This window comes from Ursus arctos, unplaced genomic scaffold (assembly GCF_023065955.2).
Source record: "Ursus arctos isolate Adak ecotype North America unplaced genomic scaffold, UrsArc2.0 scaffold_14, whole genome shotgun sequence".
NCBI lineage: Eukaryota > Metazoa > Chordata > Mammalia > Carnivora > Ursidae > Ursus > Ursus arctos.
In genome coordinates this window covers 31,026,531-31,045,942 of record NW_026622808.1, presented here as the reverse complement: position 1 = coordinate 31,045,942, position 19,412 = coordinate 31,026,531, and the positions used below count along the sequence as shown (strand labels likewise).

The 19,412-nt window shown below is 50.6% G+C and overlaps 1 protein-coding gene and 2 long non-coding RNA genes across 5 annotated transcripts in view; 1 reads left to right on the top strand and 2 right to left on the bottom strand.

Moving 5' to 3' along the window:
• The window catches only part of KIF9 (kinesin family member 9), a 49,454-nt gene that overhangs the window by 25,597 nt on the left and 4,445 nt on the right, over window positions 1-19,412 (top strand). For 2 of the 3 annotated variants that reach the window (XM_057311693.1, XM_048227131.2), the window contains 10 exons: window positions 3,206-3,274; window positions 4,016-4,120; window positions 5,672-5,727; window positions 6,710-6,800; window positions 7,291-7,424; window positions 8,770-8,961; window positions 10,774-10,988; window positions 14,405-14,581; window positions 14,877-14,992; window positions 15,263-15,367. In XM_057311693.1, coding sequence (XP_057167676.1) covers window positions 3,206-3,274; window positions 4,016-4,120; window positions 5,672-5,727; window positions 6,710-6,800; window positions 7,291-7,424; window positions 8,770-8,961; window positions 10,774-10,988; window positions 14,405-14,581; window positions 14,877-14,992; window positions 15,263-15,367 — 1,260 coding nt within the window. The remainder of the gene's footprint in view (window positions 1-3,205; window positions 3,275-4,015; window positions 4,121-5,671; window positions 5,728-6,709; window positions 6,801-7,290; window positions 7,425-8,769; window positions 8,962-10,773; window positions 10,989-14,404; window positions 14,582-14,876; window positions 14,993-15,262; window positions 15,368-19,412) is intronic. The other variant, XM_057311694.1, reaches the window with a different exon arrangement.
• LOC130543609 (uncharacterized) lies at window positions 1,424-4,706 on the bottom strand. Its single transcript, XR_008959087.1, has 3 exons — window positions 4,255-4,706; window positions 2,774-2,964; window positions 1,424-1,841 (listed from the first exon to the last, which is right to left on the bottom strand). It is a non-coding gene; the product is annotated as an uncharacterized LOC130543609 (long non-coding RNA).
• LOC130543608 (uncharacterized) lies at window positions 6,454-12,464 on the bottom strand. Its single transcript, XR_008959086.1, has 3 exons — window positions 12,401-12,464; window positions 10,377-10,426; window positions 6,454-6,860 (listed from the first exon to the last, which is right to left on the bottom strand). It is a non-coding gene; the product is annotated as an uncharacterized LOC130543608 (long non-coding RNA).

Genomic DNA, 19,412 nt, shown 5'->3' with positions numbered 1-19,412 from the left:
ACTTATGTGAGCCTGTGCTGATTCCATCCAGAAAATGTCCCTGATCTTTAAAGGAGTTGGCAGGTTTTGTGTTCCACTTGGGGTACAAAAAAAAGAGCCGGTCAGCCCTGTTCTGTGGGGTCTGCTACTTCAGCCCTGTGTTTCTGAGCAGTTTCTCCAATCAGTACAGGGAGGAAGGCGAAGGCCACTAAGTCTGCCAGGCATTCGGAGAAGCAGCTCCTGTGCTCTCGGGATGCGACGTGGAGGCTGGTTCCCCTGGGAGCAGGTGGCCCATTTCCCCACTTCACCTGACTGGCCCAGAGATTTAAACCTGGCTCCCCGTGCCATACTGGACAGTCATCCTGCTGGGGGCCCTCAACAGTGCAGCCAGACTTTCCGTAGTTAGGGCATGATATCTTTTCCAGAGCAGAGATCCCTTAGCTGAGAGGAGGGGTTGGCGACCAAGCCTCTCCTGTTGACCTCCTAAGAAAACTACCTGAAAGGGACCATCCTGGGGCTTCCCAGAGGGGAGAGCCAGGATTTGGACCCTGGTCATGTGCTCTGAGTCCCAGGCTTTGTGCCCTGAATTGCCACAGAGCCACCAGGATGCTAGGGTTCTGTCACCCCTTGCTGCAGACTGGTCACAGCTTTGGTCACCAGTCCCAGGATCCAGTTGTCAGGGGCTCCCTCCAGTGGCCATTTTTTGACAACTGTTCACAGTGAAGTTCTCAGCCTAAAATCCCTTGAGCCTCTTATCTGAAAGACTCTAGGGCAGTATCTGTCAACGGTAAAATGACTCAGCAATTGTTTCTAAAAATATATCATTTCTTCATTCACCTAAATTTTACAGAGCACTTACCATGTGCCAGACACTTTTTGAAGCACTTGGAGTGTTAGTATACAAATAAACTTTGAGGACACATCTCTGTCCTCAAAGAGCTGACGGTCTGCTGGGGGTGGGAGAGAAAGAGAGATAATAAATATAAGAAATAAGTGAGTCTAGGGGTGCCTGACTGGCTCAGTTGGGAGAGCATGTGGATCTTGGGGTTGTGAGTTTGAGCCCCACGTTGGGTGTAGAGATTACTTAAATAAACAATAAAGAAAAAAAGAAGTGAGTCTAGATCTTGCTATTTGCAACAACATGGATGGACCCAGAGGACATTACACCAAGTGAAATAAACCAGATACAGAAAGAAAAATCTTGCATGATCTCACTTGTATGTGAAACTTAGAAGGTCAAATTAATAGAAGCAGGGAGTAGAGCAATGGTTACGAAGAGTGGGGGCAGGGGCTGAGGAAAGGGGAGATGTTGGTCAAAGGGCACAAATTCTCATTTATGGAATGGATAAGTTCCGGGGATCTAATGTACCAAAATGGCGGCCATAGTTAATAATATCGTATTGTATACTGGAAATTTGCCAAGAGAGTAGATCTCAGAGGCTCTTGAGACACACAGGAAAACGGTCACTAGGTGAGGAGATAGATATGTTAATTAACTTGACTGTAGTAATCATTTCACTGTATATATGTATATCATGTTGTACACCTCAAATATGCCCCTAGAGAGATTGTGGGTTCAGTTCCAGACCACTATAATACAGTGACTATCACAATAAAGTAAATCAAATGAATTTTGTGGTTTCCCGGTGCCTATAAAAGTTATGGTTACACTATACTGTAGTCTATTAAGTGTGTAGTAGCATTGTGTCTAAAAAAAATTGTACATACTTTAAAAATGCTTCATCTTTGGGACACTTGGATGACCCAGTCGGTTGAGCATCCAACTCTTGATTTCAGCTCCGGTCTTAATCTCAGGGTCATGAGTTCAAGACCCACGTTGGGCTCCATGCTGGGCGGGGAGGCTATGCCAAAAGAAAAGAAAAGAAAAGTAAATAACTGTTAAAAAATACTTTATTGCTAAAAATGCTCACCATCATCTGAGCTTTCAGTGAGTCATAATCATTAATCACAGATCACATAACAAATATAATAATAATGAAAGGGTTTGAAATATTGTGAGAATCACCAAAATGTGGTACAGAGACATGAGGTGAGCAAATGCTGTTGGAAAAGTGGTACCAAATAGACTTGCCTGACATAGGGTTGCCTACAAACCTTCAGTTTCTAAACAATGCAGTATCTGGGCAGTTCAGTAAGGCAAAGTGCAATGAAATGCGGTATGCCTGCATACAATTTCTCTTTAAAGATTTTTTTTTAGACATTAAAAAAAATAGGTAAGTTCTAGAGCTCCACGGTCCAGTACAGTAACTGCTACTTGCTTGGGGCTATTTAAATTAGTTAAATCAAAAGTTCACTTTCTTGGTCACACTAGTGACATTTCACGTGTCCAGTAGCTACATGTAGCTCACGGCACAGATATAGACCATTTCCGTCATTACAGAAAGTTCTATTAGACAGCACTGCTCTAGGGTATGTTGGTGATAAGTGCTATGAAAAAAATTAGAGCAAGATTTGCAAAAGAGTGGAGGTGGGGAGGGGATTGCAGTTTTCCGTGGGGTGATTGAAGTGTGCCTAATTTAGAAGCTTTTGAACAAAGACTTGAAGGAGGTACGGGGGTGAGCCAGGGCAATACTTGGGGGAAGAGCGTCCCCAGGCAGAGGGGACAGGCAAGGCAGAGGCGGGAGTGTGCCAATTTGGTGGGACTGGAATGAGCTGGGGGGGAACAGCAGGGAAGAAGTAATGGGGCACAGAAACCTGGAAAGACACAAAGGTAAAAGGACAAAAATGTTGTGTAGTGTCGTTTGTAGCAACAAAAACATTAGAGGTGACGTACATGGTTAGCAGCAGGGAACGGTGATGTCTTTGTGCAGTGGTTGGGAAGGATGTGCTTGGAAAGCATCCTGGAGGCAGTGGGCTGTACCGAGAGGGCCGTCACCCTGGTAGACTGGAGATCTGAAGCTCCTGGGAGTTGGGGTGTGAGGTTGCCCTGCGGGTTCCTGTGCTCACTCTGTTCTGTCTCCTCTGCTGTAAGAGACAGAGGCCAGGGGACTGCTGAGACCCCCGAAGACCCTAAACTCACCCCAGTTGGGGAAAAGTCGCCAGCGGGGGAGGGAGTTGTCCAGATGCTGACATCACAGCCATGGGTTTCCAGGAGGGGCCATAGGGTCCAAGCATAGGTTGGGGAATTGTGGGCTTGATGTGGAAGAGGCAGGGTGGCCTCTCTGACCGTCCTCCCTGCCCCACCCCAAACTATGTTTCCTGGCAGCGAATGGTCAAGAACCTGGAGAAGGAGCTGGCGCTGCTCAAGCAGGAGCTGGCCATCCATGACAGCCTGGTAAGGGACTAGAGGCAGGGGTCTGGGGTGAGGGGCTGGCCGGACTGCTAGAGGGACTCGGGTCAAGGTACCAGGTGGGCAGAGGACTGGGTGGACAGGGACCAGATGGGTAGGAGGGCCAAGTAGGCAGGGAGACTTGGGGGTTATAGGGGCTGGGGAACAGGGATGCCTGGTGGGCAGGGATACTGGAAGAGCAGGAGGATGTGGGGAGGGATGTCAGATATCAGGGAGCGGAGGCAGACAGTTGACAGGAGAATGAGAGTCAGGGGGCCAGGTACCAGGCAAGTAGGGCAGGATCAGACAGCATGATGGTCAAGGTCGGGGGAGGTGGGGCAGATTGGGCAGTGGGGGAGGGGCAGCAGCAGAGGGCCCTGAGGGCAGAGGGTGGGAACAGGAAGATCTCTGGTGGCTTGCCTGGGCCTACTCGTGGTCCAGGGGTCCTCTCAAGGCAGAGGCAGCCACCCGCCTCCCATGGCCCTCATGCTACACAGTCTGCTGAGTTTCAGCCAGCAGAGCCCCCTTGCTTGAGCGGCAAGCCCATGTCAGGCAGCTCTTGAGACCCAGTTGTCCCTCTGTGACCCGAGTACCTGGTCAAGACCCAATGGTCAAGGGAATGGAGCTGGCTTAGGTGGCCGGGGCCTGTGTCCAGCCTCCCCACCTTGGTCCTCAGAATGACCCCTGATGCCCCTTTTGGGCTCAGGTGTTTGGAGCTTGTTGACGTGTTCTTCATCCTCCTCCCAGGCCAACCGCACCCTCGTGAACTACGATCCCATGGATGAAATCCAGATCGCTGAGATCAACTCCCAGGTGCGGAGGTACCTGGAGGGGACGCTGGACGAGATTGACGTAAGGAGCCTCTCCTCGGGACCACGCCCTCCCTATCCTGCGCATCCCCCCATGTGTGCTGTGCTGGCCTTGGAACCTCACACCGAGTGGGTATAGTGGGCATGGGGTGGGTGCTGCTGGACCCTATAGCCTACCGAGGCCTCAGCATCCATGTTGAGGGTTACAAGGATGGGTGTGCCCCTCAGAGTGGCCAGTAGCCTTGACCCGCCTTGACCACACGGTGGGTGGTCCATCACCGTGGGCACAGGTGTGGTCCCTGGAGCCAGGCTGCTCTGGATCACATCCCAGCTCGGTTGTCTCCTTGCTGAGTGACGTCAGCAAGATGCTCAACCTCGTGTCCTTGGGTGGCCACACCTGTTGAGTGAGGAGGGAAACCAAAGTGGAATTAACAGGTGGTCAGCTGTGCCAGGCGGAGTGAGGCCGTTCAAGGATGGTGGTCATGTGGGCTGGCAGGGCAGACAACCAGGGCCTGTGTTGGAGTAGGCCAAGGAGGAAGAGACAGCAGCCACACAGGGAAGGGGCCTCAGGGGGAAGGATGCATTCTGTTTTTACAGTGCAGGCCAGCAAACCCCTCATCAGGGAGCTACATGGCAGACCCCCCCCCCCCAACTGGGGCCTGTTACCGTGGCAGCTATAACCAGCAGGCCTGGGACAATCGAGGGGTGGGCTCTTCTGGCCTTGGAGCAGGCTTAGTCCTGACTGACCCTCCGTCAAGGGTAATGCTTGTGGTCTGTAGGGCCAAGAGGAAAGCCAGTGGCCTTCCACTGGCCACAGATGTGTATGTGCCACACAGAAAGTTCATAACAGAACCTTGTAGAAACAGGAGAGAGCTGAAGACAGTACATTTTATTAAAATTTTTTCTTAGTATATTCAAGAACTAGAGTCATTTTAATTTTATAGATACCTTCACTTAGAAAAGGTAGTTTTTAAAGATTCATTTATTGCAGAGAGAGCGTGAGCACGCAAGCGTGGCACGCGGAGGGGCAGAGGGAGAGGGAGGAAGAGAATCTCAAGCAGACTCCCCGCTGAGCGCAGAGCCCAATGCAGGGTCCATCTCAGGACCCTGAGATCACGACCTGAGCCGAAACCAAGAGTCGGCCACTTAACTGACTGTGCCACCCAGGCGCCCTAGGAAAGGTCATTTTTACAGCCTCAGTAAATACTTAGTTTGAAAACCATGAATCAATTGTTTCTCTGTTCTTGAGGAGGTTTCAGATGTTCCATTCTCAAGACATGATCAAAGTTAGCCAAGGAGGGGCACCTGGGTGGCACAGCGGTTAAGCGTCTGCCTTCGGCTCAGGGCGTGATCCCGGCGTTATGGGATCGAGCCCCACATCGGGCTCCTCCGCTATGAGCGTGCTTCTTCCTCTCACTCCCCCTGCTTGTGTTCCCTCTCTCTCTGGCTGTCTCTATCTCTGTCAAATAAATAAATAAAATCTTAAAAAAAAAAAAAGTTAGCCAAGGAGTCCTGGTTTCTTCACTAACTGTAGACACACCCTCCATCCTGTGCGGCCTGAGGCCCAACCTCTGCCTTGCTGTCTTCCCTCCAGATCATCAACCTCAGACAGATCCAGGAGGTGTTCAACCAGTTCCGGGTGGTGCTGAGGTAAGGGACCCCCCCCACCCACCCACCTGACTCCCACATCAGGCTGCCATTTTCATTTCCGATGGTCAGGGTGTGACCTCAGAGCACACTGCCTTGTCTCTCGTGGGTGAGAAGCCAGCTCAGAGTCCTGGGGGTGTGCCCAGGCCCCTGAGCTCTCAGATCCTCCAGCCCTCCCCTTCCCCTGGGGGAAGCAGGAAGGAGAACCCTCCATTCAAGGGCAACTCAGAGAGGAAGTGGTCCCTGGTGGGTGTTTCCTGAGTTCCTTAATTAGACAGGAGGTCCTGTGGAGTGCCAGCCCTGAGTGTGGCCAGAGCGGGGCATCGTGGATACTCCCTGTGCCCCACCCCCACCTCAGGAGGCGTTTGCAGTTTATTTAGGTGCAGACATACCTGTGGGCTGAGCAGCTCGTGCTGGGTGGTGGAGCAGATGTGGGTCACATGATTGCCAAGGGCCTTTTAAGGATGGAACCTAGGTGGGAAAGCATGGTCCCGAGGCAGGCTTACAGTCCTTGTTAAAGTTTTCGTGGAGCAGAAGTGCCTGGTGCACAAGGGTGGCCACTGTGGATTTTAGGGCTGGACAGTGGGTGTGTGCACTGAGGAATCGGGGTGTGGAATGGGCTTGTTTGGTCTGGTTCATGAAGAGGGTGTGGCTCCATCACAAGGGGCCACACCCAAATGACTTCTTTTTTTTTTTTTTTTTTTAAGATTTTATTTATTTATTCGACAGGATAGAGACAGCCAGCGAGAGAGGGAACACAGGCACGGGGAGTGGGAGAGGAAGAAGCAGGCTCATAGCGGAGGAGCCTGATGTGGGGCTCGATCCCATAACGCCGGGATCACGCCCGGAGCCGAAGGCAGATGCTTAACCGCTGTGCCACCCAGGCGCCCCCCCAAATGACTTCTAATTCCCATTCTTGGTTCTTGCTCTGAAAGTTTCAGCCTGGTGCCAAGGTGCGAGGTGTTCTCTCATTCTCTTCTTCAAGCCAACAGGAACAGGAAGTGGAGTCCGCTTTGCGCAGGAAGTACACCCTCATAGACAAGAATGACTTTGCCGCCATTTCTGCAGTCCAGAAGGTATGCATGGTTGCTTCTTGTTGATGGCATTCACGTCAGATTTTTTTTCCATTCCCACGCCTTTCCAGAAGCAGCAGGTGTTCCGCATGAGAGCAGATCGAGGGTTGCAACAGATAAAGGAAACACCAGGAAGAGTGTGACCCATACATGAGTAAACCGTATAGAATTCAAAATGATCTCCAGAATTGGAGACATGACCATAAACATGACCATAAACAAGATCAATTCCTGGAGTTAGGTTGGAAACAGGCCCTAAGATCCTCAGGGTGTGGCAGGAGACACCAGACCATCAAGCAGAGTTGTTGTGGAACATGGACATTGGTAGGGTGGTCAGAGATAGTGCTGTTGGAGACAGCCTGAGGCTATTAGCCTGGGCCTGCCACCTTGGCATGTGGGCTGAATACACCCACCTGAGCACATGTATACTTGGGTCCCCCACAGGCCAAAACCCTTAATCTAACCCTCAGCCCTATGGCTGGCCTCTCTCCAGGCAGGGCTTATGGACGTTGACGGCCACCTAGTGGGTGAGCCTGATGGACAAGGCTTTGGACTCGGGGTCACCTCTTTCTCTACCAAACCTGGGAAGAAATCCAAGTCCAAGAAGACGTTCAAAGAACAGCTCAGGTGAGGAACCTTCCTGTTGCTTTATCTGCTCAGCCCCTGGCCCTCCTCGGCTGGTGAAAGAGGACACAAGCTACTGTCTTTGCTACTGGGTGGTCCCAGTTGTTCGTGTTGCTGCCAATACTAGCAACATCTGTGGGGCCCAGGCTGCGCTGGTTACCTCTTTTCCACACCCAGGAGGTAGGAGTTCATGCCTCCATTTTGCTGATGTAGAAACTGAGACTCGGAGAGGGGAAGTCACTTCCAAGGTCACAGCACTGAGGAGTAGTAGAGTAGAAGAGAGAAGTCGGGCTAGCACCCCCCTGCCCCGGGACTACGTGCAGAAACCACCCCTAACTGGAGTCCTTCTGTGACCCAGCTGTCTAAAAACCCCAGTTCGCCTTCCGGACAAGAATGATTTGTGTGCAAGGTGAGAGGGTATCAGGGCTCCTTAATGACACGCCCTCCCTGGAAGGTGCTGGTAGCGGTGGACGTGAACACAGGCTCTAGGAGGCTCCTGTCACTGAAGGGGTCACCTTGTGTGAGGCATGACAGCCTCTCTGTGCTTCCATTTCCTTCTCCCTAAATTGGGAATCGTAATAGTAACTTCGAAGTCAGGAGAGTTGTTGGGAAGGTAAATGGGTGACTGCAGTCCCTGTACCTAGAGGGTACGCAGTGCGAATGTGGTGTTGCCGTGAATATCATCTGTTAGAGGACACGGGCCAGGGCCGATTGTAGAAAACTGTTCCATGCAGGATAGGAGTTGGGTAGCAGGGGTTGCCGAGGCCCCTGGCCTCCTCCTGACGGCTCAGGCCTGCTCAGATGTGCCTCTCTGAAAAAGAGGACCCTGGGTGCCATGACTTGGAGAGGGAGGGCAGCTACTTTCCTGGGAGTGGGTGTGGACACTCGTGGAGGCGGTTGAGCGGGTTGTGGGCTGGTCAGGGCAGCGGGGCAGACATGTCTTGCTTTACCTTTGGTCTGTAGAGAGACCTACCCTGGGTGGGAGCTGTGCCACTCCTTCCTCGGGATGCCTGTATGATGAAGACCTCCGCAGCCCAGATGTTCCTGGGAGCCCGTGGCCCACCCCACAGGTCCGGCTGCTTTCAGACCTGGAGACTGCCTAGTTTTCCCAGGTGTCTCCTGCCAGAGACTGCTGAGGGAGGGCTCCTCGGTCTGATGAGAGGGAGAAGAGTGCTCTCCTCTCCCTCCCCATCTGCATGGCTTAGGGTCGTACTCTTTGCCCTTTGGCCTAGGTGTCTGATCCAGCTAGGACTGAATGGGATGCGGCTTCCCATGTCTGAGGTTTGGAAATGTCACTCCCCTAAGTACCATGACGGAGCCCTGGGGCCTCCCTGCCTTCTCCTTCCAGCTCCTCTGCAAGAAAGGAGGGCGCCAGCAGCCCTGTGAGTGGCAAGGATTTTGAGGTCTCCACCTCCAAGACCCAGCTGACCCCATCCTCCAAGGAGGGGGATGTCAAAGACCTGCCTCTGCGGGACCTGGAGACCTCCAGCGCTGAGCCCCTTCCCTCGGACTCCCCAAAGGAGGAGTCACGCCCACCCAGGTAACCACCTCCTGCGTGTGCTCCAGATCATTCAAAACTGTGTGATCTGCAGCATGTCAAGAGCGCCCGCAGATAGATGAGAAATAAAATAGGGGATAATAGGCAAAGACGAGGAGCACAGTGCAGAAAGAAGAACGTGATGGCTTATCCACATGCGAAATGCTCCTGTCTCAGGAGTCCTCCAAGGTACACAGTTATATGTGGAATCATTGTGGACCCTTCAAATAGCAATTATTTAAATAATTACATTTACATTTATTTTATTTTTTAATTTTATTTATTTATTTTTTAAGATTTATTGATTTATTTGTCAGTGACAGCATAGTCACATAAGTAGGGGGAGCGGCAGGCAGAGGGAGAAGCCTACTCTCCCTGCTGAGCAAGGAGCCCGATGCGGGACTTGATCCCAGGACCCTGGAATCATGACCTGAGCTGAAGGCAGATGCTTAACCGACTGAGCCACCCAGGCTTCCCTAATTACATTTACATTTTAAAAAGTAACTAATGCGTTCAAAAGGCCCCAAATTCTCAAGGTATGAGACCCCTTCCTCTAGCTACCCAGTTCCTCTCCCTGGTGAGCCAGTAATTGAGTGTTCAGTAATGTATCCTGAGGAAATAATTAGAGATGTGGGCAGTGATTTATGCAAACAGATGTTCATTGCATCATTAATTTAAAAAGCCAAAAACGATTTTTGGAAACACCTTCAGCAGCTGACATTATGGGAAAGGTACTAAGTGAATTATCATCTGTGTCCTTGGGATGTACAAGGATGTACGTGAAGAATTTTTTCCCCAGCAGGTGAACATTGTCAAGAACTCAGAGAAGTTGAAAGTACTGTACAGCAAACACCCTCTTGATTCTACATTTAACACATTACTTATTTCATCACGCATCCATCTTTCTCTCTATCCCTCTTATTTTTTGGATGCATTTCTTTTTTTTTTAACTCTTTAAAAAATTTTTTATTATTTTTTATTTTTTAAAGATTTTGTTTATTTATTTGAGAGAGAGAGAGAGAGAGCACACACAAGCAGGGGGGAGGGGCAGAGGGAGAGGGAGAAGCAGACTCCCCGAGGAGCAAGGAGCCTGATGCGGGACTCGATCCCAGGACCCTGGGCTCATGACTTGAGCCGAAGGCAGATACTTAACCGGCTGAGCCACCCAGGGGCCCCTAACTTTTTTTTTTAACATTCATTGATTTTAGAGGGAGAGGGTGAGCGATCAGGGGGAGGGGCAGAGAGAGAGAATCCTGAAGCCGACTCCCCTCTGAGCAGGAAGCCCAATGTGGGGCTCGATCCCAGGACCCCGAGTTTACAACCTGAGCCAAAACCAAGAGCCAGCCATTCAACTGACTGAGCCACCCAGGCACCCCTTGATGCATTTCAGAGAAGTTGCAGCCAACACTTCACCTTACCTGTCATTAACCAGAGTTCCCAGAGTGCCTTAGTGCATGAAGGAAGGCCTCTGTGAAAAACACAAGATGTAAAATCACATGTACTGCGTGACCTCAAACATTAAAAAATGTATCAAAGAAATCCCTGAAGGAGATAGACCAAAGCGTGGTTGCCAATAGGTAGCAAGTGGTTTTTTGCTTTGTTTTCTGTTTTTTCTACTTTTCCTTGCCGTCCTCACTTTCTGCAATGGTCACGTGCCCTTGTGTGCAGAGAGACAGAGACGGGGGAGCAGTTCCTGCACAGGGTGCCTGAGAGTTCTGGCCTCCTGCCCACGGAACACCCCCCCACCGTCCCCCGGGAAGAGAGGCGAAGAGCCTGGTGGCTCTGGCCTCCTTTCCCCTCCCCTTCTGTCTTCAGGCCCAGTACCCCACCCCCCAAACCCGTGGCCTTCGAGGACTTTAAGAATGAGCGGGGCAGTGAGATCAACCGCATCTTCAAAGAGAACAAATCCATCTTGAATGAGCGGAGGAAAAGAGCCAGCGAGACCACGCAGCGCATCAATGCCATCAAGCGGGAGATGGATATGACCAAGGAGGCGCTGAATTTTCAGAAGTCACTCCGGGAGAAGCAAGGTGAATGTTGGTGGGAGGGTGGCTGGGGTCTGTGGGAGCTGAGCCATCCTGCTCTAAATGGGGCAGTCTTGAGCCCTGGAGGATGGAGATGGGAGGGGGCTGGCGGAGCATGTGGGGGTGTGGTCTTCACGCCTGCGTCATCATGTGGCTCTAATCAGCCCTGAGGAGCCATAGGCTCCTTCCCTGTCAGTCAGCCTTTGCTTGTGGGTCTCCCATTATTTTGTTGTCTCAGACCTAGGTGCTGGGCCTTCTCCCTGACATGTGCTCCTCTCAGCGGAGCAACAGGCCTTACAGAGGCTTCCCCAGGGAGATGGGCAGCTGGTGACCCCCACAAGGGCCCTACATCCAGGTGTGGTCTCCTCACTGCCCAGGGTAGTCTGATTGGCATGGGGGTGCCGGTTAAGACACAAGAAACCGAGGAGGGAAAGAGAATATGGGTCTAGGGAGGGCCTAGGGAGTCATTGTCACTGAGACCATTCCTCATGCCACACCCTCGACACCCATGCTGGCCTGACAAAGTCTCATCTCCTAAGGCAGGTGGTGTGGGAGGTCCTCAGGCTCGGTGAGCAGGGACCTCAGTGTGGGGAGGGTGCTCACCTGGTCACCCTGACCCTGGTGCCCTTGTCCCGGTGGCGGACAGTGCTCACCCTTGCCCTGAGGTGCTCTCACACCTTGAGTGTGCAGAGGACTCATCAGGGAGGGCTGGTCGAACACAGACTCCCAGGCCCCGACTACTGGTTCTAACTCAGGAGACCTGGAGCAAGGCTCAGAACCTGTCCTGAACTCATTTTAATGAGTAACCATCCCAACTCTTGAGGCCAGAGGTTCAGAAGCCACATTCTTGTTCACATTCCTGGTCCCATTGTCCTTCTCCCGACAGGGCACACTGGAGGTTACTGGGCTTTCCCTGGCTAAATCACAGCCCTGTTCCAGGTGGGCTTCCCAGGCGGCGAGCTGTTGGGGCATCTCTAGCATTTGTTTTATTTCTGTAGGCCAGGTGGACCGTCTCGCAGTGAGATGTGCACTTCACTCATTCACTTCTCAGAGGGCAACTCCAAATTCTGGAGGCCACTCTGCTCATACCCTACAGACCAACCATGATACAGTATTCCAGAGGGATAGGCCTCCACAGGTCTGGGTACGGGGAAGGGCTAGTCATGGTGGCTCCAGACATGCCCCCGCCCAGAACCTCCAGGGTGAGGGTCTTACAGAACCAAGGACTTCTTTGTCCCTTCTGCCCATACCTTCTTTGAATATGCAACTTATTACATATTTACATATCTTAAATAATATATATTCATGCTATGCTGACATATCATTTATGCCCAAATATACCTGAAAACAGATATTTTTAAAGAATGAGATGAAGATTAAATAAACAATATTTTAAAATAGTTAAAATCTGGGGGTACCTGGCTGGCTCCGTTGGAAGCGCACGTGACTCTTGATCTCAGGGTTGTGAGTTCAAGCCCCACCTTGGGTGTAGAGATTACTCAAATAAAAACTTAAAATAGAATAGGAGCGCCTGGGTAGCGCCATCATTAAGCATCTGCCTTCGGCTCAGGGCGTGATCCTGGCGTTCTAGGATCGAGTCCCATATCGGGCTCCTCTGCTGGGAGCCTGCTTCTCCCTCTCCCACTCCCCCTGCTTGTGTTCCCTCTCTCGCTGGCTGTCTCTGTCAAGTAAGTAAATAAAATCTTTAAAAAAAAAACTTAAAATAGAATAAAACATTTAAAATTTTATCTATGAGTATAAAGAACATTTTTTAAAGACTTTATCTATTTATTTGAGAGAGAGCACAAGTGAGTGGCAGAGGGAGAGGGAGAAGCAGCTCCCCGCTGAGCAGGAGCCCGATGCGGGGCTCGATCCCAGGACCCTGGGGTCATGATCTGAGCTGAAGGCAGGAGGTTAACGGACTGAGCCTCCCAGGAGCCCCCAAACAAACATTTTTGCTCTTTCCCCAACATCAGTTGTTTTCCATTTGGTGTTAAAATATCAAATAAAATGCTTTTATCTTGAGGGAATAGATGAAGTAAATTTGCTGTATGATTCATTTTGATCGACAGCCACTTCTTGGCCCAGAAAGGTCAGCAAATTTGGCATGATTAATTAGTGTTTTGTGAAAGAAAAATGAAAATCACTTGCAGTTTTTCCCTTGGTGACGGTCAGAGAACCCCCCGGTGGGACACAAAGTGTTCACAGTCCCTCCCCATGTCAACAGAACACTGTAAAGACTTTACTCTGTAGAGGACTTGTGTCTGTCACAGTGACCACACCGGAGACTGCCCATAGCACACAGACCAGGCCGCTCTGCACTGAAGGGGAAAGACCGGGTGGCGGGGCCACTGTGTACCCCCCCCCCTAGACTTCTTGAATTGGGACCAATTTGAGATTCCTAATTGCCTCTCCATAAATGGTGACAATGTACCCTAAATTTTTCCCAGTACATATCAGTGGAAGGACACCTGGAGACTGGCTCGTGCACCCCTGCCGCACACCTCAGTCACATGGAGGACTCACTCTCCAGGGTTCCTGGGGGTAGAAACCCTATAGTCCTGGGGCGGTTGACATGATGCCTATGCTGAGCTTTCAAGGTCCCATGGGCAGTGGCCCGATGAGTGAATGGCTCCACAGACCGTGTGATTTTGTCTTAACTCAGCAACCCTCATCTGACAGACCTGAAAAGCTCATGCAGAGACTGTAAGTGACAAATAGCACAACTGACCCCTCTCCTCCTGGAGCCTCTGACAGCCTCTTGACATGATGCAGATTTACACGCTCTGTTATGAGTAAGGAACGTCGCCCGAGTGCCTTGTGGTACTAGCCAGTGGTGGCAGTTCATGTATGTAACTCATAAAAAAGGGAAACATCCATCTCACCGAGGGACTACTGAACTATCTTTGGCCAGGGAGGTGTAAGATCAAAGTTAAGTGTGCAGGGGCGCCTGGGTGGCACAGCGGTTAGGCGTCTGCCTTCAGCTCAGGGCGTGATCCCGGCGTTATGGGATCGAGCCCCACATCAGGCTCTTCCGCTATGAGCCTGCTTCTTCCTCTCCCACTCCCCCTGCTTGTGTTTCCTCTCTCGCTGGCTGTCTCTATCTCTGTCGAATAAATAAATAATCTTTAATTAAAAAAAAAAGTTAAGTGTGCAGCATGGGCCATCTTTACCCTCTCCCCTGCCCACCTGTCCTGTAAAGTTGCCGGTGTGGCCCCCTCTGAGCTGAGCTCCTTCCGGTGAGACGTGTCCTGGTGGCCTGGCCCTCCTCGTGCTTTGCCCACCCCTGCCCCCACACCCCAGCCCTTCCTCTGGTCTCCGGTCATCGTGCTCTGCCAGCACTTTGTTCCCACTTTCCAGAATGCCTTCCTCCCCACGCCTCAAGTGAGCACCTCATTCTCCGACCTCCTGTGTCCCTGCAGGTGAGTATGAGAACAAGGGGCTGATGATCATCGATGAGGAGGAATTCCTGCTGATCCTGAAGCTCAAAGACCTCAAGAAGCAGTACCGGGCTGAGTACCAGGACCTGCGCGACCTCAAGGCCGAGATCCAGTACTGCCAGCACCTGGTGGATCAGTGTCGTCACCGCCTGCTCACGGGTGTGCCATTTGGGGAGGTCGGCTGACCACCTGAGGTCCCGGGAGGCAGAGGGCAAGGCCACCACCTGGGTTGTAGAAGCGGCTTCAGAGCTTCTCTCTGACAGAGGCTGGGGCTGGACAGGGGCTTCCGAAGCGTTTCCAGGACTCGGACAGCCAGAGGGGGAGATGGGAAAGGGTGAGACCCCAGAGCAGGAAGCGAACAGGGGGTGAGCCTGTGACAGGCCCACATAGATGCTTTACCCGCGTCCTCAGGGCCTCCCCAACACCTCACCGTGCTCTTCCTGCCTCCTCACAGAATTCGATATCTGGTACAATGAGTCCTTCTTCATCCCCGAGGACATGCAGGTGTCGCTGAAGCCAGGTAGCAGCATCCGGCCAGGCATGGTGCCTGTCAGCAGGCTTGTGTCTCTGGTGAGTGGCACCGGGGCCACAGTGGGGACAGTGGATGAGCACAGAGTGGGGGGCAGTACCCTTTGTCCTCTGTTTTCTCCGCAAACATGCCAGTGTATGGGCTGCTCCCAGCCTCTCCCACAGCTGGCCCAGGCAAATGGACGGGTCCAGGTCTCTCCCCAGTTATGGAGGATGGGGACACAGAGCTGCCCTGATGCCCCCCACAAGCCCTGTCAGGGTAGATCCTAGCAATGGCAGGCTGAAGGGACTGCTGAGTTGAGCCACTCCTAGGGAGAAGATGACCAGGACAAGTTCAGCCAGCTACAGCAGATGATGCTGCCTGAGGGCCCTGACTCCATCTCCTTCTACAATGCCAAAGTCAAGACAGAACAGAAGGTAACTTGGGGGGGTTCATGTCTCCAGGAAGGTCGGGCGTCAGGGACCACATTATTAGGACACCCAAGATCACACTTCCCACTTTGGAGAGAGAAAGGAAGAATATGCCAGCCAAGGGAAATACAGAGTCGCCCAGAGTCAGTGGGTATCTGCTGCCCACTCTAGAGTCCTAGATTGGGTTAAACCCAACAGGGGTCCCACAGACCATGGCCAGGCTTGGAGATGGTTTTTGGGAGCTAAGCCGGTCCCTGTGTGGTTCACAGCCCAGGGCAGGGTCTGGGAATCTCCTGAGACCACTGCCTGTTGGGGACAACCTCTCCAGTGGGGGCGACCATGAACGGGAGGCAGGGGACAGAGGACCACATGCTGCTGAGGCAAAGCTAGACAGCCTGCGCTCTCCTCCCTGAGCAGGTTGGGCTGGAGCCAGAACACAGAGGGCCTGTGGTGGGAACTTATCTGTGCCCATAGGCTGTTCTTTTTTTTGTTTTGTTTTGTTTTTTAAGGTTTTATTTATTTGAGAGAGAGAGTGTGTGAGAGCATGGGTGGGGGGAAGGAGCAGAGAGAGAGGGAGAAGCAGACTCCCCGCTGAGCAGGGAGCCCCTCGATCCCAGGTCTCTGAGATCATGACCAGAACTTAAGGCAGACTCTTAACCAACTGAGCCACCCAGGCGCCCCCCACAGGCCGTTCTTATACAGCAGGTAGCAGGTGCGCTCGGGGAGACTGCCCAAGAGGGCACATCATTTAAAAAATACAAATACAAAATACAAATATAAATACAAATACCCAGTCCCCCACCCTCTCTGACAGGGAACCCCGTCACTTGTTCCTTGTGTTCCCATTGCGCATTATGCTGTATCTGGCCTTTCCCACTAAACAGTGTATCTGAAGCTCGTTCCATGTCAACCCACAGCTGCTTCTGGTCTCCTTTCTTTTTTTTCTTAAACCTGTGTCTAGTACTCCATCATGAGGATATACCAAAATGTATTTAACCCGTCTCATGTTGAGGAACGTTTGGGCGGTTCCATTTGTTTACAATACAAATACTGTGATAATTAACTTTGTACAAATGGCAAATTCACATGAGTGAATATATGTGAAAGTTATGTTTTGTAGAAGTGAATTTCTTGGTCACAAGGACATGTGTACTTTTAATGGATGGTGCTAAATCGCCTTCTTAGAGCTGGACCCCACCAGCTACAGCCTCATCATGAGATGTATTATCGTGCTTTTTGTTTTTTTCCAATCTGAAAGGTGAAAAATGTTCTCTCAAGGGAGCTTTAATTTGCATCTCGGTTATTATGAACGAAGTTGAGCTTCTCATATGTTTAAGTGCCATTTTAATTTCTTTTCCTATAAATAGCCTATTTGTATTTGTGCCTACTTTTCTATTGGTTTTTGGTCTTTATTCTTCTTAATTTGTAGGAAGTCTTGATATACTAGGAAGATTGGCTCTTTATGATGTGAGTTGCAAATATTTTTCCCTGTTTGTAATTTGTCTTTTGTGTTTAGCTCTGGTTTTTTGTAGTTATTCTGTTTAGTTTTTTTAAAGATTTTATTTATTTATTTGAGAGAGAGAGAGTGCACACATGAGCAGGGGGAGGGGCAGAGGGAGAAGCAGACTCCCCACTAAGCTGGGAGCCCAACACGGGGCTCAATCCCAGGACCCTGGGATCATGACCCAAGCAGAAGGCAGTCACTTAACTAAGCCACCTAGGCGCCCCATTCTGTTGATTTTTATGAAATCAAGTGTATTACTCTTTTCTCTCTTGACTTCTGGATTGTGTGTCGTAATTAGAAAGCCCTTCTTCTGGGGCGCCTGGGTGGCACAGAGGTTGAGCGTCTGCCTTTGGCTCAGGGCGTGATCCCGGCGTTATGGGATCGAGCCCCATGTCAGGCTCCTCCGCTATGAGTCTGCTTCTTCCTCTCCCACTCCCCCTGCTTGTGTTCCCTCTCTCGCTGGCTGTCTCTATCTCTGTCAAATAAATAAATAAAAAATCTTTAAAAAAAAAAAAGAAAGCCCTTCTTCTGACTGAATTCATTCTTTGTACATTTATAGTTAAGCTGACATCTTTACTGACTTGTTCGGTTTGTAACTTTTGTTAGATCGCAGATTTGGGTGTAGCAGGTCTAGGGTGGAGCCTGGAATTCTGCATTTCTTATTTATTACTTTATTTGAGAGAGAGAGAGTGCGCACAAGAGGGACCGAGGGAGAGGGACAGAGGGAATCTTAAGCAGGCTCCACACCTACCAGGGAGCCCGACTCGGGGCTTGATCCCATGACCCTGAGATCCTGACCTGAGTCGAAATCACCATCGGGACACTTAATCTGCGGAGCCACCCAGGCGCTCCAAGATTCCGCCTTCCTGATTAGGCTCAGATGAAGCTCACACTGTTCATCCAGGACCACGCTTTGAGTAGCAGGCCGCAGAGCTCCTCTCCCTCCAGGCCTCTCTCTCTCCAGACCTGGCCTTCGCTTCTCCCTGAGGTCTACTCCTTCCCCTATCTGTTCTACCCACCTCACTTCTCATTCTCTTGCCCCAGTCTTAGCCCTGGCATGCTCCTGTTTTCCAAGACTTTCCAGCTCCAATGCCTGGTATCACCTGACTGCTTGCTCTGGGTCTCTCCGGAGGGAAAGCCTAGTTGACTCTTCTTGGGTTAAGTGTACATTCCTTGTCCAGTTAGCGGTGGCGTGGAGTAGGGGCACCTGCCCGCCCCAGCTGCCTGGCCCCACTCCTTCAGCAGAGAAGAGGATGGCTTTACCAGGCAGCCATTTAGCCTTATGCTGTGAGCATCAAGCCTTAATAACCCCTAAGGCTGGAGGGAGGCCCATATCAGTGGACAGGGCCCTGTCTCTCTGGAAAGGTTTGCTGGAAACCACTTTATCTGGGGAAGGCGACCCTGGCCGAGCTGCTCCCATGGACCCTACTGGCTGACTCCAGAGAGCTTACTCAGTGTTGTTCATGAAAATCTCTCTGTGGGAAGACAGGGTTCTCCCAGAGCATCTGGGAAAGAATGGAGTAGGGCTAAGTAGGCCTAGATAGCCCAGCCTTAGAAATCATTTGACTGTGACTACCATGTAGGGGCTTCCTTCTCTGGTTACAAAGAGGCCTGCCCCTGCTGGGCTCAGTGGAGGGGGCACATGGTATGAGGTATGGGTCCAACTTTATTCTTTTGCAGATAGATATCCAGTTTTCCCAGTGCCAATTATTGTGGAAAAAAATTCTTCATTGAATTATCTTGTTACCCTTGTGGAAATTTAATTAACCATAAATGTGAGGGTTTAATTTTTGGACTCTCAGTTCTATTCCATTGATCTATATGTCTGTCCTTATGCCAGTACTATAATGTCTTGGTTACTGTAGACATTATAGTTAGTTTTGAAATTACAAAGTATGAATTCTCCATCTTTGTTCCTCTTTTTTTTTTTTTTTTTTTTTAAGATTTTATTTATTTATTTGACAGAGATAGAGACAGCCAGCGAGAGAGGGAACACAAGCAGGGGGAGTGGGAGAGGAAGAAGCAGGGTCATAGCGGAGGAGCCTGATGTGGGGCTCGATCCCATAACGCCGGGATCACGCCCTGAGCCGAAGGCAGACGCTTAACCGCTATGCCACCCAGGCGCCCCTGTTCCTCTTTTTCAAGACTGTTTTGACTATTCTGGGTTCCTTATATTTCCATACAGATTTTCAGACCAGCTTGTCAGTTTATGCAGAGAAGCCAGCTGGGATGGGGGTTGCGTAAATCTGTAGATTGCTTTGGGGAATACTGCCATATTAACAATATTAAGTCTTCGAATCTATGAACATAGGCTATCTTTCTATTTATTTGGGTCTTTAATTTCTTTCAGTGGAGTTTTATACTTCCCAGAGTGTAAGTTCTGTACTTAAAAAAAAAGAGTTTATTCCTAAGTATTTTATTCTTTTTGATGCTATTATGAATGGAATTGTATTTTAAATTTCATTCTTGGATTGTTCATTGTATGTGTCTAACAATACAACTGATTTTTGTATAATGATGTGGTATTCCTTCACCTTGCTAAACCCA